The 16,276-nt window shown below is 42.3% G+C and overlaps 1 protein-coding gene across 1 annotated transcript in view; it reads left to right on the forward strand.

Moving 5' to 3' along the window:
• The first annotated feature begins 2,600 nt into the window (after window positions 1–2,600).
• Window positions 2,601–16,276, forward strand: part of EMILIN2 (elastin microfibril interfacer 2) — a 61,995-nt gene continuing 48,319 nt past the window's right edge. Inside the window, exons 1-2 of the mRNA XM_074944549.1 lie at window positions 2,601–2,741; window positions 3,189–3,311. Coding sequence (XP_074800650.1) covers window positions 2,617–2,741; window positions 3,189–3,311 — 248 coding nt within the window. The 5' untranslated portion in view covers window positions 2,601–2,616. The remainder of the gene's footprint in view (window positions 2,742–3,188; window positions 3,312–16,276) is intronic.

Here is a 16,276-nt window from a genome sequence, read left to right on the forward strand (position 1 = left end):
ACCTCATGCAAAAGTAGAAGTAGTAACTGCTGCCTGGTTGTTATGGGGCACCTGAATCATTTTCATTCACCAGGGTATAAATTCAAACAAAATATTTTGTGTATACAGACATACCACTGTGTCTTACTTATTTTTGTTTAAATCATCCAATTCATTTTTGCAGTGCAAAGTCATTCAAAAGATAGGAATGACCTCAGTCGTCCATTATTTGATGATTTTCTCTTTCGGGACAGCCCACTCTTACATATTGTAGCCTTTTGAAAGGGGGCCGCTTGGAGTTCCTTTAGTGGAGGGAAAAAAAGAGAGTCTTTATTGTTGTGTTTATGACATTTTTGGGACCACGCTGGATTCTATCTTGCCTACTCAAGAGAAATTCCAAAGAAGTTCTATTGGCATAAATAACAAAGTCTAAAATGTAATGGTACTGCAAGTGTAAACCATGGTGCCGTATATTATTTGAACTTTGCCTGTAAAATCATTTATTACAATCAGTCAGTTGTTGTCTTTCCCACAACAGCTATGGAGCACTGTTGGAAGGATGTTATTATGTTAGGTGAAACGATAAAGACATCCATCATTCCTAAATGGATTAAAGAGAGGGCAGTAATCTTGAATAGTTCTTATTTTAGATGATCTCTTCCAATGCACTTGTAATTTAGAGAAATTTCTAGTGGCAAGCATCAGTAGAAAACTTCCGCAGTTTCAAATGAAGCAACTACTGAAAAGAAATTTGCTGAAAGAATGATTTGGCCTCATAGTCATGCAAGCTAATTTTCTTTCAGATTTGGTGGCCTTAGCCAAGCAGTTGGACAGTGGGTTTTGGTAGATTGGCAGGTGGAATTCAGGAAAGGTTAGGAGTTATGTTAGACCATGGGAGAAGCACTAAGGTGAATATAAATGTTACCATGGTAATGATTTATTTGTTTGTATTGTAGTAGCACCTAGGGACCCCAATCGTAAACCAAGTTGTCATTGTGAGAGACACTGTGCAAACCCAGAACAAAAAGACAAGGTTCTTCTAAGAATTGTAGGAATATGAGCCTGTCATTTTCCAAAGTAATACCTTAAAGAGAACAGTCTGGTCGGCAGCGCAGCAGGGCTAAAGCAGGCTCCCTGCCTGCCCTAGCTCTGTGCGGCTCCTGGAAGCAGCTACTAGGTCCTTGCAGCCCCTAGGCGCATGGGTGGCCAGAGAGGCTCTGTGCACTGTCCCTGCCCTGAGTGCCAGCTCCACAGCTCCTATTGGCCAGAAACCACGACCAGTGGGAGCTGCGGGGGTGGTGCCTGCGGGCCTGAGGGCAGCATGCAGAGCCTCACTGGCCGACCATCCACCTAGGGGCTGTAGGGACCTGGCGGCCACTTCCTGAGAGCCATGGTAAGCGTCTGGGATCCCCCACCCCCGTTTCCAAGTCCTGAGCCCCCTCATGCACCCCAAGCCTCTCATTCCTAGCCTTACCCCAGAGCCCACCCCCTCCCGCACTCTGAACCCCTCAGCCCCAGCCAGGAGCCCCCTCCTGAATCTCTCATTTCTGGCCTCACCCAGAGCTCATACCCCCCTGCACCCATGCCCCAGCACGGAGCCCTCTCCCACACCCCGGAGCCCTCATCCCCGGCCCCACCCCAGACCCTTCACCCCCCTCCCGACCCCGACCCCTTGCCCCAGCTCTGTGAAAGTGAGTGAGGGTGGGGGAGAGTGAGTGATGGAGGTAGGAGGATGGAGTGAACGGGGGCGGGGCCTAAGAGAAGGGGAGGGGCAGGGTGTTCCTTTTGTGGGATTAGAAAGTTGGCAACCCTAGAGGGTCATGGTGTATGGGTAGCATAGCAGCACTCCCATTACATGAGATATGACACCATACACACAGAGTACAATGTTCATTTTGGACTGAGCAGTTTCTGCATTAGTTACCAGTATTAATTTATAAAGCATTGATTGCAAAAGCTGTCACTGTTACTGTTTGCTGACTTGTATAACTGGGGGGAGAGAGGGGAAGGCAGTCCTGAGTGAATTGTGCGAGGGAGTGGTGGGTGCATGCCAAATGCGTTGCCTGTGTACCTAAGTATCTTACAGTTGCACGTGTGCACTCCTCTGGGGGATTAGAAGACAAAAGTTTCCTGCCAAAGGTGCAGGCCAATAGAGGGCGGGGTGGGGCCTGTTTGTCTGTAAGGGTCTGCCCCTGTGTGGTTGTGTGTGCAGAGATACTTGGTAAACTCTCTCTCTGGAAGGCAAAAAAACCTCCCCAGCTGAGTAATATGAAGTAATCAAGACCTGCCCCTTCCCCCCTGCAGGGTGGGAAAGGAGTGGGGGTTGCCTGCCTTGCACTGGTTTGGTCAGACAAAGCGTGGGTAGAGGGGAGTCACCCGACGGGTGTGAATCCAGTGGAGGGCGGAAGCGGGGGCTTCTTGCGTCAGTGAGGGATCGCAGGAGGAGAACGGAGGGAGAAAGTGGAGGGGCGAGAGGAGAGAACGGAGATTGAGCGGAGTGTGTGTCTGTTCGGGGTGGGGGGGACGTCTCTGCACGTCGCGGTCCGCTCTAGGGCGTCTCTAGCCCCGCTCAGCCCTCAGGCGCCAGTCCCCAGCCAGGCGCGGGGCGCTCCAGCCTCGCCTGCCCTGCCGGCCGCCATGGGGCTGCGCCCGGGACCCCTCGCGCCCCTGGGCTGGGCACTGGCGCTCCTCCTGTCGCTGGGCGCCGGGCTCAGCGAGGCCACCCCGCACTTGAGGTACAACCGGCCGGGCGCCAGGAGCAAGTAAGTGCCTCTCCCTCCTGCGTGCGCGGGGCGGGCGGGACGGTCCCGGGGCTGCTCTCATGTGCCCGGATCGGGGCTCCGCAGCAACTCCGGTGGCAGGGCTGTGGGGGCGGGAGGCTCCGCGGGAATCCCCGATAGCCTGGGGGTTCGAGATGCAGCTGGGCGAGACAGGGCGAGAGGAATGCAAAGCCCCAGCCCTTGAAATGGCTGCAGGAGTGGTGGGGGTGAATGCTGAAACTTTGCTCGGGGCGCCGCAAGGTCATTCGCCCGAAGAGTTGATCATAGGCTCGTGCTAGACGACAGGAAGAAGGTTTTATGAGCTACAGTCACAGGGCTGTCTCCTGACTGGTGCTTTTGTTCCACACTTGACATGCCACTGGCTTAATAATCTTAATTGTTTGCCCCTTTAACTGTGCGTTTGTCCTGCTTTTTGTCACCCCCTCCCAGGAACTGGTGTGCCTACATAGTGAACAAGAATGTGAGCTGCTCTGTGCTGGATGGAACTGAGCGGTTTATTCAGGCTCAGTACAAATGTGCCTGGAACCAGTTTCCCTGTCAGCCAACCCCAGTGTAAGTAAGAGAGGAGGAGAATTCTGGGTGGGGAACCATTGGGTCATCAGTAAATCATTTCCACATCTAGTGAGAACACAACAGCTAACAAGCTTTACATCACCAGAGCTCAGATGGTCTGTGGGGTTTTAAAAGTTTGGGATCTCTGTGTGGGTATTGCAGGACAATGTGTATAATTTTCTAGCCTCTGAGTACTGAGCCATAGCTTGGTTCGTGATTTACTATCTTTTGTTATTACAAACATAAGGCAGCTGAAATGAATTAGAGCCACACTGAGTATTCTGTTGTGAGATCATGCAATAAGTTAGTTATACATTGCTAAAACAAATCAGGGAAGTTACTTGCAAAAGTCTGAACTGTCCATTGATAATTGATTTGGTGCTGATGTCATTCTAGTGATATCTTGTTGGGGTGAATATGCACCTGTACTTCAACTTTTGTGGAAAGAGAGCAAGCACCTGCTGAGAGTACAGTTACACACCTTGGCCTAGAATTATGGGTGCACTCCAGCTGCTTCGCTCTGTTCCAGTGGTACAAAGCAATCGTAAACCTGGCTAAAGCTGGCTTTACGGTTGCTTTGCATTGCTGGAATAGTGTACTGGTGAATGTGGGCCAATATGTTTACAGTTTATAGATTCGTAAATTGTCCAGCATAGACAGGAGTCAACACAAAATTGTGTTTGCTTTTTGTTTTGTAATAAAGCTAGCGTGTTATGCACTAAGATATGTTTCTGTAGTACGTGTTTTATGTTAGGTGAGTCATTGTGGTCCAGTGGACAGGGCACTGGAGTAGGAGTCAGGAGATTAGGGTTCTATTCATAGTGCAGCCACTGACCTGTTGTGTGACTGGGGAAAATCACTTTACAGTGCTTCAGTTTCCATATCTGTAAAACAGTGATTATGGTACTTACCCTCCTCTGCAAAGGAATTTGAGATCCAGAGACAATAAGCTCTGTTTAGGTCTGATCCAACTCCTAGACTCCCATTCACTTTAATGGATATTGGATCAGACACTAAATGAGCTAAATTTTATTGTTCTAAATAAAAAAACAAAAACTGTTTGTGTGTATTTCTGAACAGACATGAGCGAATGATGTGGCTGATACTGCAAGGGCCTGAGCACCTCCTGCGATGGGCTCAGTCCACTCAGCTCATTTATGTCTATGGGATCTGAGGACGCTTCTTGCCTCACAGGGGCCTGAGACAATTAAAGGTGCATATTTAGCATTTATAAGACTTTTTGGCACCAAAAAAAAAAAGTACCTTCTTTTCTTATATATACATTGGCCACTTGAGACAAATCATGGGAGGCTCCCTAGACACACAGCTGAATAACCCTGTCTGGGTCATTTCCGATGTTTCTTTTCTTAGTATTTAACTGCCCATTTTAGAGTTGTGACACTGAAATGGCCAAATAAAGATTGGGTGAGGTATATCCTTGTTTATTAATGGTGCCTGTCATTGCTTCTGAGTGACAAACCTACCAGAAAGTTATATATGGTAAGCCAGGTTCTAAAATATTGACTGTGAATATCTGATAACGTATACTGGAGGTGTCCATTTTAAAGAAAATTAGATCTTCCTAATTGCAAATCTTTATTTCCTGAATCTCACTTGCGTTATATTGGTGAAGATAAACATTATCTTCTGGTTAACTAGAGTTGGAATTACAAAGCATCTTCTTATTTTTAATATAAGTTATACTATATAAAGGTATCTTTCAAGTTTCATATGCATTAAGGTGTATGTTAGTATTGCAGCAGTGTGGCTATAAAAACTGTGAGAATATTTTTTAAATAACTCAAAATATAAGTTCTGTAGTCTTGAAAGTTTGCTGTGTGCCCAAAACTCTGTGATATTAGGAGAGTCTATTATTGTTAATATTGATCTATCACTCACTGTGTGCTAGTTTCCTTAAGGATAGAGAATAAGAAAGGAATCTGCACTGAAGAGTTTGTAATCTATGCCCTTGATTCTGCAAACAGTTATGCACATGAGTAGTCTCATGAAACTCAATGGAACTACTCATGCAATTAAAGTTACTCATATATGTAAGTGTTTTAAGTTTCGGGACCCAAACATAGACGAGACAGTAAGAGAACAGGGAGAAGGGTTATAACAAACAATAAAGCCAGTGAGGCAAAGTTCTGTGGTGGTGTTCTTTATTTCCTTTACAAATTTACAGATAGAGGACTAAATCATGAAGTGAATTCTGCTCAAATAGAGTACCTGAGAGCTGAATCGGGTATACAACTTGTTACCTGTGTTATAGATGTGTGCCTTTTGTTATTAATGTTGATCTGTGACCATCATTGATATGTCAGACTGACTTTCTGTATCCAACTTTAAAAACTGACTATACCCCTTCCTATGAGGATTCTCACCTGTTCCATGAAATGTCAATATGTGTCTTTCATTCGTAATAAGCTGAGCAATAAATTGCTAAGAACTGATACCCTTCAAATAGAAGCTCTTCATCATTTTAATGCTGAATATTAAATAGCATTTGAAATTTGCCATTTACTTTTAGTTAGATCAAGATCATGTCCACGGTGCTTTTTTGATATTTGGATGACCTATGTTACATATAAAAATATTTTGATGAAACAAAACTGTGCATTATATATTGTGTATATAACCGTCTTAAATATCAGGTATTTACCTGAACAGCAGATATTCCATACATACGAGAATATATGTATTATGGATATTAATTACAATGATAGTGAACTACTCTATAGAAATATGAATTCCAGTGGCATGTGAATTCATGAACTCATTTTTAATCACTTCTTACCCATTAGTCCTATTAAAAAATATTGTTTGTTTTTGTGTTGTGTTTTTTTAAAAAAGGATGTTGAATTACTGCGTTGCTAGGAAATTTTAACTGTAACAACTTTAATTACAATTTAAGCAAATACATCTTGTAAGTTAAAATTCAGGAATGAAGTAATTGCAGTAGGATCTCATTATTTAAGTATCTTTTGATATGTATTGGAGCCCAGTACTACAGTCTTTCACTGAAAAGTTAGTGGGAGTTATTTCTGAATAAGATTCTAGACCTATATGAGCAGATGCTTGGAGTCTAAGGAGTAGGAAGAGAGAAGGAAGAAAAACCAGAAGGGCTCTTTGAAGTATTTTCTGTCCTGGAGAGAGATTTGATTTATTTTTCTTAAACTATGACCAGCCCTGGAGAGAGAGGGGGGGAACCAACAACAAACCTTTGCTGTCGGTGGGAAGTCGGAATAAAATGTACTTATGCAAAAATGTCCATGGGTTTACTTACCCACACTCAAATATTTTTATAATTTAAAAAATCACTAATGTTTACAAATAACTGACCTGTACTACCTTATTTTTTATGTATTTATTTTACTTTTTTTCCCTTCCATTGTTCATCACTCACTTTGGTTTCTTATTGAAGGGTTATTCATGAGAGTTGGGTTGATACCATTATTATATATTTTAATATAATTATTATAAGAAAACTAGATATGGTGAGCCAGGTATATGTGGTAAACTATATATTGGCCTTCTGGCAAATAACAAGTGTAGTATAGTATCCAATATAATCTTCTATATGAGGATTATGGGACTGATCCTACAAATATCTATGCATGTGAATAACTACTCATGTAACTAGTCCCATTGATTTCTATGGTTTGACTCATGGGAATAGAGTTATTCAGGTGCTTAAATGTTAACTGGGTCAGGCTATATGTTCTTACCTTGTGGAGGGTGAATTTAATTATTTTAATTGGTCTTTTTCATCTTTAACTTCTGTGATCAACATATAATAAACAGGGAGACAGATTATTCCACTAGATTGCAAGTAATTAGAACAGACAGGAAAAATGACAAATTGTCTAAAAATAAGTGTGACTAAATGAATGAATATTTGTAAATATTTGAATGAATATTTACAAATTGACCCATTAAACAAGTATTTTTGAACCTATTGTTTTTATGTATATTTATCGCTATAAATAAATCTAATTCCAGAATAATCACAGTGTGATAAATGCCAACATCTGAATAAAACATAGACAGAATTATATAAAACAAAAGACAGTGAAACACCCATAAGCTCTAATCACTAGTATATGTAATTGTAAAGGCTGGGAGACCAACCTATAAGTAGCATCAGACAAAGTGTGTTAATAAAAACATTTCAGGTAAAGATGTAAACATTATTTTATTTAATGGGGGGAAAAAGAATATTCAGGTGTTCTCTTTAGAAAGAAAAAGGTAGACCAGATCCTTGGTGTAAATCAGTATTGCTGGTTGTTATCTACATTTTTTTTTTTTTCTGGCATCCATGCTGCTGTTTCAGTCCCTGTTCCTTACATATAGGGTACTATAATAGGGTTCAGTCCTGCTCAGATGGAGCGCTCTGAACCCAATCCAGCATAGCACATGCTTAACTTTCAGCTGTTGGCAGTCCCGTGGTAGTCAATGGGATTACTTGAGAGTTGAAAGTTTAGCATGTGCTTAAGTGTTATGCTGGATCAGAGCCAGAGTACTCTGCCCTGGGCAGGATCAAGCCCAGGTACAATACTCCTGGAAGGATCAGGGTCTAAGTTTGTATCTGGCTTTCAGAAGTCAATATCACAAAAGGAAAAACCCTTGAAAACACAGACACTATGTTAAGTACAAAAGGGGAAAACTGAGGACTATTTTATATTTCCCCCTAAATATCAAGAATGGAGGTTTTTGTTTTGTTTTTAAAGAGAGGGTATCTTGTGTGGGACAGAAATCTCTCTGTACAGGCTCCTGCTAGCTGACTACATGGAGAGTTTAGCCTAAGGATGGGACATTGAAGGCAGTAAGAAAACTTTAATAACATATTTGAGTTTCCTGGAGTGTTTGTTTGATAATCTTTGCAAGACGGCTGGGTGTGGTGAACTTGCCTGGCTGTGTGTCTCTGAACTTAATGTTGTGTATCTCTGTCTATGCACACAGCAAACAACACTGTCTTTCTTCTCTGAAACTTGGATAGGAATTTTCACTTCATACATCATTCATAGCTTGTTGCAATAATTCCAAAAACTTCACAAACTCCCCCTCAACTCACATTAATACAAATATTGCAGTTATTTGTCTGTGTTTTCATGATTTGAAAATTGCACTGATTGGAGGTCTGGGGGTTCTGTTAAGTGCCGGGCAAGTTCCAAAGTAGCAATTTAAGGTCTGATATTCAGTAAATCACCAGAACAATAGAGGCATGCTCTACATCACTGCCGGGTTTCCCATAATGTAGAATATTCCTGAATTCCCTTTGTGGTCCTCAAGATACCACACCTTCATATAATGTTCTGATCACAACTTGCCTTTTTTTCCTCCCCCTCTGGCCACCGCCCTTCACTTCTGACCTGATTCAAGTCAGGGATCAGCAATGTGTCCGTTCACACACACACGCAAGTGTCCGTGGTAAAAATGTTGAGTTCTGTAGGGGCGCTTCCCTCGGGCGGCTCCCCGCAAGCAGCTCCCCATCACTGCTGTTGCTGGGGGAGGCACGGCCAGGCACTTGGCAGCTCTGCAGGCAGGCTGCCTCCATCCCCACTCCCCAAGTGATGACTCTGCAGCTCCCAGCCCATTGGCCATCGGGAGCTGCGGGGGTGGTACCTGAGGATGGGGCAGCATGCAGAGTCACCTGGCTGTGCCTCCGTGTAGGAGCCAGAGGGAGGGACTTGCGGCTGCTTCCGGGAGCTGCTTGAGGTAACTGCTGCATGGAGCCTGCACACACCCCCCACCCCCACCCCCCTGCCCGAGCCCTGGTCCTCCTCCTGCCCGCCGAATCCCTTGGTCCCATCCCGGAACATCCTCCTACAGTCCAACCCTAGCCCCACTCCAGAGCCTGAACCCTCCCACACCCCAACCCCCTGCTCCAGCTCGGAACCCCCTCCCACACCCTGAACCCCTCATTTCTGGACCCATCCCAGAACCTGCACTCCTAGCCCAGAGCCTGTATCCCCTTCCATACTCCAACCCCCTGCTTCAGCCTGGAGCCCCTTCCCGCCCTCTGCCAATGTCTGTCACTAAGTCCGGTAATTTTGTCAAGTGTCCGTGGTGCTGACCCCTGATTCAAGTGTGTGCTGCCTTGAGAAATGTTAGCTCTAGAAACAATGCTGTAGTTCATTCTGAAAGCTTAGAATCCCAGCTTTTTCCTTGTTCTTAAGATCCAAGGGTTTGGGTCTGTGATCACCTATGCAAATTGGTGAGGATTTTTATCAAACCTTCCCCAGAAGGGGGGGGGGGTAACGTTTGGGAGGATTGGGGGGGGGGGGGGGAAGATGTTTCCAAACGGACTCTTTCCTAATAATAATAATACCGGTTAGACGTTTGGTTGTGGCAGTGAAAGTCCAAGGGCAAAAGGTAAAATAGTTTGTACCTTGGGGAAGTTTTAACCTAAGCTGGTAAAAGTAAGCTTAGGAGGTTTTCATGCAGGTCCCCACATCTGTACCCTAGAGTTCAGAGTGGGGAAGGAACCTTGACATGGTTGTGTTTCTGAATTCAATATTTATCTTCCATATTTATTTTTTTACATTCTGTGAAAGTTTCTCTAAGAACATTCTTGCCAGGAAACTTTTTCATGGAGAGCAAAGACAAAAGAGCTGCAAACACAGATTAAGCAAATTCATTTTTTATTCAAGTAAATGTGTTCAGAAAAAAAGAAGAGGTACATTATTTTCACAGTTCTCCTGATAAGTCCACTGTTGCTGACGTGTTGTTCGCTGTCACAAGAGAGCTGTCCGGTAAAAATAATCTGATAAAATATCGTAGCATCAGTGAGGAAATCAGCAAGTGAAAAACTGCAGTAGTAATTAGCAGGACCAAGTGCCTCTGGTCCTCCTTGCTTTTGTGAACAAACTTAAAAAACGATGAGAGAGCATTGACCAAAATGAAATCTTGCTGAAGAAGTTATGTGGGGAGGCAGTGAGTGATACAGTACTATCTATGCCATTCTAACACTAACCAGAGCTATTCCTTTGCCAGCTGTAGAGAAGGGTAGATTAAATGATAATGACCAAAGCCAGGTGAAGGGAGAGCAGTAACTCTGGTTCAAGCACAGAGCATTTTGTAGAGAAAAATGAGAGCAGCAGCAGTGAAAATCTACTATTGTCCCAGTGTCTCCTCCCTCAAAATGATTCAGCTGCTGGTTATAGCAGAAATTCAAAATCAAGCAACTTTGCCAGGTCTGGTGTGAATTCCAACTCCAGTCCATCTGTAGAACACATCACATGTCATGCTTTACCTAGCCTGAGTTGTCAGGGGGAATCTATTAGGAAGGCATTTCAAAATCCAGTTAAATATATGTCCTTTGTACTCGCTGCTCTGCTTTAATCTCTTCTTAAATTTCCTTGGCGATCTGTAGGGCAGCCACTCCCGTTGATGCTTTTTACCTTTCTTCCTGCTCATTACAATGCTCTGTTCACACTGCTGCCTTGCTCCTGCACTTTGCATCCCTCCTACTCCCATCTTCCTCCTCTGACTTCTGATTTTCCCTCATCCTTTGCAGTGTATCCTGTCCTGAGCACACAGCTCCTATCTCCCCACTTTGCCAATTGCCCTCCATAGTTCCAGTTCCCAGGAAATTGTAAAATGGGGTCTGATTTTTCTCTCACAACTTTTACAGCACTGACTTCAACTGAGATACTCCAGTGTAAAAGGAGAATCAGGCCCAGAATCTGGGATTATGAAGTGAAAACAGAGTTGACTAAGTATCTGCTGTTAATGTAATCAGTGGCTAATATACTACAAATAGAGCTCTCAAGCAATTAACCCCCCCGTCAATTAATCGCATAATTAAAAAAATTAATTGTGATTAATTGTGCTGTTCAATAATAATAGATTTCCATCTATTTAAATATTTTTGAATGTTTTCTACATTTTCAAAAATATTGATTTCAATTACAACACAGAATACAAAGTGTACAGTGCTCAATTTATTTGATGACAAATATTTGCATTGTTAAAAAAAAGTTTTGCTCTTAAAAGTTGAACTTACAAATGTAGAATTATGTACAAAAAAACCTGCATTCAAAAATAGAACAATGTAAAACTTTAGAGCCTACAAGTCCACTCAGTCCTACTTCTTGTTCAGCCAGTCACTCAGACGATCAAGTTTTTTTACATTTGCAGGAGATAATGCTGCCCGTTTCTTGTTTACAATGTCACCTGAAAGTGAGAACAGGCATTTGCCTGGCATTATTGTAGCCGGCGTCGCAAGATATTTACATACCAGATGTGCTAAAGATTCATATGTCACTTCAGGCTTCAACTACCATTCCAGAGGACTTGCGTCCATGCTGATGAGGGATTCTGCTCAATAAGGCTCCAAAGCAGTGCAGACTGATGCATTTTTCATTTTCATTATCTGAGGAGATGCTACCAGCAGAAGGTTGGTTTTCTTTTTTGGTGGTTCCGGTTCTGTTATTTCTGCATTGGAGTATTGCTCTTTTAAGACTTCTGAAAGCATGTTCCACACCTCGTCCCTCTCGGATTTGGAAGGCACTTCAAATTCATAAACCTTGGGTCAAGTGCTGTAGCTATCTTTAGAAATCTCACATTGGTACCTTCTTTGTGTTTTGTCAAATCTGCAGTGAAAGTGTTCTTAAAACAAACAACATGTGCTGGGTCATCTTCCAAGACCGCTGTAACATGAAATATATGGCAGAATGCAGGTAAAACAGAGCAGGAATTTAATTAATGCATTATTTTTTTTAATAAGCATCATCAGCATGGCAGCATGTCCTCTGGAATGGTGGTCAAAGCATGAAGAGGCATATGAGTGTTTAGCATATCTGGCATGTAAATATTTTGCAATGCTGGCTACAAAAGTGCCATGCGAACGCCTGCTCTCACTTTCAGGTGATGTAAATAAGAAGCCGGCAGCATTATCTCCCATAAATGTAAACACACTTGTTTGTCTTAGCGATTGGCTGAACAAGAAGTAGGACCGAGTGGACTTATAGGCTCTAAAGTTTCACATTATTTTTGTTACGTAACAGCACTCCATAACAAAACAATCTACATTTGTAAGTTGCACTTTCATAATAAAGAGATTGCACTACAGTACTAGTATAAGGTGAATTGAAAAAAAACTATTTCTTGTTTTTACAGTGCAAATATTTGTAATCAAAAGTAATATAAAGTACACTTTGTATTCTGTGTTGTAATTGAATCAATATATTTGAAAATGTAGAAAAACATCCAAAAATATTTAATAAATTTCAATTGGTATTCTATTGTTTAACAGTGCGGTTAAAACTATGATTAATTGCGATTCATTTTTTGAGTTAATCACATGAGTTAACTGCGATTAATCGACAGCCCTAATTACAATTCAATGTTCATTTACCAGCATTTTCCCAAAAAATACAGACCTTTTTTCTGTTTTCTTATTATTAGAAGTATTTAGGTTTCTTCTGGCTGTTTTAAATACAATGGATTCTGTAACTAAAAGTGGAATTTAAGGGTGTGGTATTGAGAATAATTAGATGTTTTTCTCTTCTAACAGTGCCCCATAATCCACCTGTCCCTTACAAGAGAAACAAACATCCTGAAGTGATATCAAGCTAGAGTCTTGGCTGCACCCAGCTTCTGCTCAGTGTTGCAGAGAGTGGCATACAGGAGTGGGGCTATAGTGACTGGGATTCTCTGTCTTGCCCCAGCACAGTTTAGAGTGTTCAGAGGCTGCTCTAATTTGTGCTAGTTAGCAATGAGTAGGGCCCTACCAAATTCACAGTCCATTTTGGTCAATTTCATGGTCATAGGATTTAAAAAATTGTAAATTTCATTATTTCAGCTACTTAAATCTGAAACTTCATGGTGTTGTAATTGTAGGGGGCCTGATCAAAAAGGAGTCATGGCGGGGGATTGCAAGGTTATTGTAGGAGATGTGTGGTACTGCTACCCTTACTTCTGCGCTGCTGGCGGCGGTGCTGCCTTCAGAGTAGTGCAGCTGCACCACTGCAGCCTTTTAAGTGTAAACAAGCCCCTACGGTGCAGATGTGCTACATTTAAACCGTTTCCTGCCAAGTCACCATAAATGTTTATCGAATTGTTTGGCCAATAGGTGTTTGTTCAAGACTTAGCTAGTCTGGGCAGTAGTTGTGTACACACATCTTTCATTGATTTTAATGGTAGTTGTGCATGTATGAACATTGTAAGATTGATTCCTAAATACTTTTTCTTCCTTTTGTTTCGCTGTGCCAGTATTCATAGCAGTGCCTGATCATAGCTGTAAGACTCAGACACTGGAATTTTGTTTGGGAGGATTTTGCCAGTGCTGGCATTGATCAAGTGTGTAAAATTAATGGCACGCTTAATTCTGATTTACAGCCGTCCATTTTTCATTTTCCGTCCTCACTTGCTAGACGGAAATTATTTTATTCAGCAAGTCACTCCCTATCCTTCCTCCTCACCTCCCCGCCCAGCACGTGTTCTGTCTTTTTATATATTTAGTTAGCAACTGGAAATAAAAATAGCAATGTAATACAGTAAACGGTGCCAGCAATAGACAGACAATTCTTTCTTTAGAGTAGCAGCCGTGTTAGTCTGTATCCGCAAAAAGAAAAGGAGTACTTGTGGCACCTTAGAGACTAACAAATTTATTTGAGCATAAGCTTTCGTGATCCGATGAAGTGAGCTGTAGCTCACGAAAGCTTATACTCAAATAAATTTGTTAGTCTCTAAGGTGCCACAAGTACTCCTTTTCTTTTTGCGAATTATTTCTTTAGTGCATTCAGTAAAAAGAACCTTGATTTTTTTTTCTTAATGTCAGACCAAGAAACTGATAATTTGAAAATAATGTTTATTTGGCTGTTTTTCTTTGTTAATGGCATTTTAACTCTCAGTGTAGTCTAGATTTACTCCTAACTTTACAGCTCTCTCTCCCTTCACATTTATACCTTCAGCAAGTTAATCTGTGTTCCTGCCCCCAAAAATATTTTTCTGTTTTTGAAATATTTGGATTATATGCACACAATTATTTACCAGCATATAGAACAATAAAAAGTTGTTGTCTTTTTAGTTTTCAGAATTAAAAGTTTTTAAGAATAAAAAACCTAAGAATTGAGCTGGATTCTGAGACCCACAAGAACCAATTCTTTGGGAATTTGAGAAGGTGAGGAGAGCTTAAAGTGATGGAAGTCCCCAGAAATAACATTGAGGGCCCCAAAACCCTAAATCCAGCCATCCTAGGAATTCACAAAAGAATTTAAACCACTTGTAGTAAATGCTTTTGGAATAAACGCCTACTTTATTAAGACACTTTATATTTTTCTAAAATCAAACTACAAATGCTGTAGAATGGTAGTGAGTTGTATCATAAAGCATCTTGTCTGGGTGAAATCTTGACTCCATTAAAATCAGTGGAAAACTTTCATGTACTTCAGTGAATCCAAGGTATCCCCTACCATTTGTTGCAGTACTGTACATGAACTCTCCTCATACTCTCCTCATGCTGCCAGCTGAAGGTATTAAGGGGTGGCTGCTCTGAGCCCCCCTCTCCCCCCCCCGCCCCAGTTTCTTCTCACTGGCTGTGGTTGATAGTTGGGGAATGTGTGAGCTTCTCACATTCTCTTCCCTTTGTCCCTCTAGAAAACTTTCTAGAAATAATTTATTGTAAATAGTTTTTAATTAGCAGTAGTTATTGTTAGTGGTACTTGGTTTTTATTTCTAAAACATTTCCTTGATTTTATAGTGTTTTCTTTGAGATTTTGGATACTTGGGTGTGCTTAAATCTCGAGGATTTAGGTACACCCTGTTCTGGCTCTAACATGTCCATGCCAGTCAGCAATCCTCACCCTTGCTGTTTAAAGTGTTTGGCAGAAGGTCACTTTGAGGCATAAATCCCCTATTTGTAGGGGATTTAAGACTAGGACTAAGTAGTTGAGGGAAGTTTGCCTTTCATCCTGATGGAAGCAGCTTTGCACCCCCATTTGATTGCAACCATTTCTAGCCAGAAGAAAGCCGCTTCTTTTTGAGAGCTAGATTCCCTACAGATTCTCACAAGAAGAAGACTTCTGGTAGGAGCTCTCTGGCACTGCATTCTTGCAATGTACAGTCATTGACTCTGGATCCTCATTTGGTACCATGTAGACCAACTCCATTGCTGGAATCTTCAACAGCATTAACTTCCTCTGCAATACACACTGCTATATCGGTATCGACGAAGCCTGAGGTGTACGCCATGGACAGGGGTCTTTTGTCAGTGCTGAACTCACCTGTTACAGGATGAGATCCAGGTACCGATTATTCCTTCCGTGCAGGTACTGGTACTGGGATCTTGCTTGGCACCTGTACATCTGATATCTTTGGGAACTGAGCTTTTGTTGGTACCCTCAGGGTCTGGACTCTGTGATGCAACAGTCCAAGTGCACAGTCCCTTCAGCAGAGAAGCCTTGGATAATTTTTCCACTACCATCCTCTGAGTGCTAGTCCAGGTCCCTGGCTACTTTGCCCTATACTGTGCCCCCTTGGCCTTTCAGTGTTGACTTTTCTTTGGATACAGTTGTGGGATCCTACATATCGAGATCTCATTACAGGAGATATCAACTGTCTCCTTGTTCTTCATGGCACAGGTCAAGGCTCCAGCACAGTGACTTACAGAAGCATATCTAGATAGGTTGCACTGGGGTTTGACTCTGGTACTGTATCAAATACAGCAGTGGCCTTGCCGGAAGTCATGGGTGGGGGAGGTCTTCGGGACTCCAGATCATCTTCTCCTCAACACCGCTTTACTAAGTCCCTACATAAGCACTGTTCTCTGTCTGATATCACTCTCTCTACTGGCACTGGTACCCAACAGCTGAAGAAGATTATCCCTGCGGATTCTGATTCATTTGCAAGCAATTGAAGAAAAAATGGTTACATGCCTGTTCAGTAACTGTTGTTGTTAAAGATGTGTTGCATATGTTGGTTCCATGACCCAACCCCCTTCCTCTCTACATTGCAGTTAC

The sequence above is a fragment of the Natator depressus genome, chromosome 2, assembly GCF_965152275.1.
Source record: "Natator depressus isolate rNatDep1 chromosome 2, rNatDep2.hap1, whole genome shotgun sequence".
NCBI classification, from domain to species: domain Eukaryota; kingdom Metazoa; phylum Chordata; order Testudines; family Cheloniidae; genus Natator; species Natator depressus.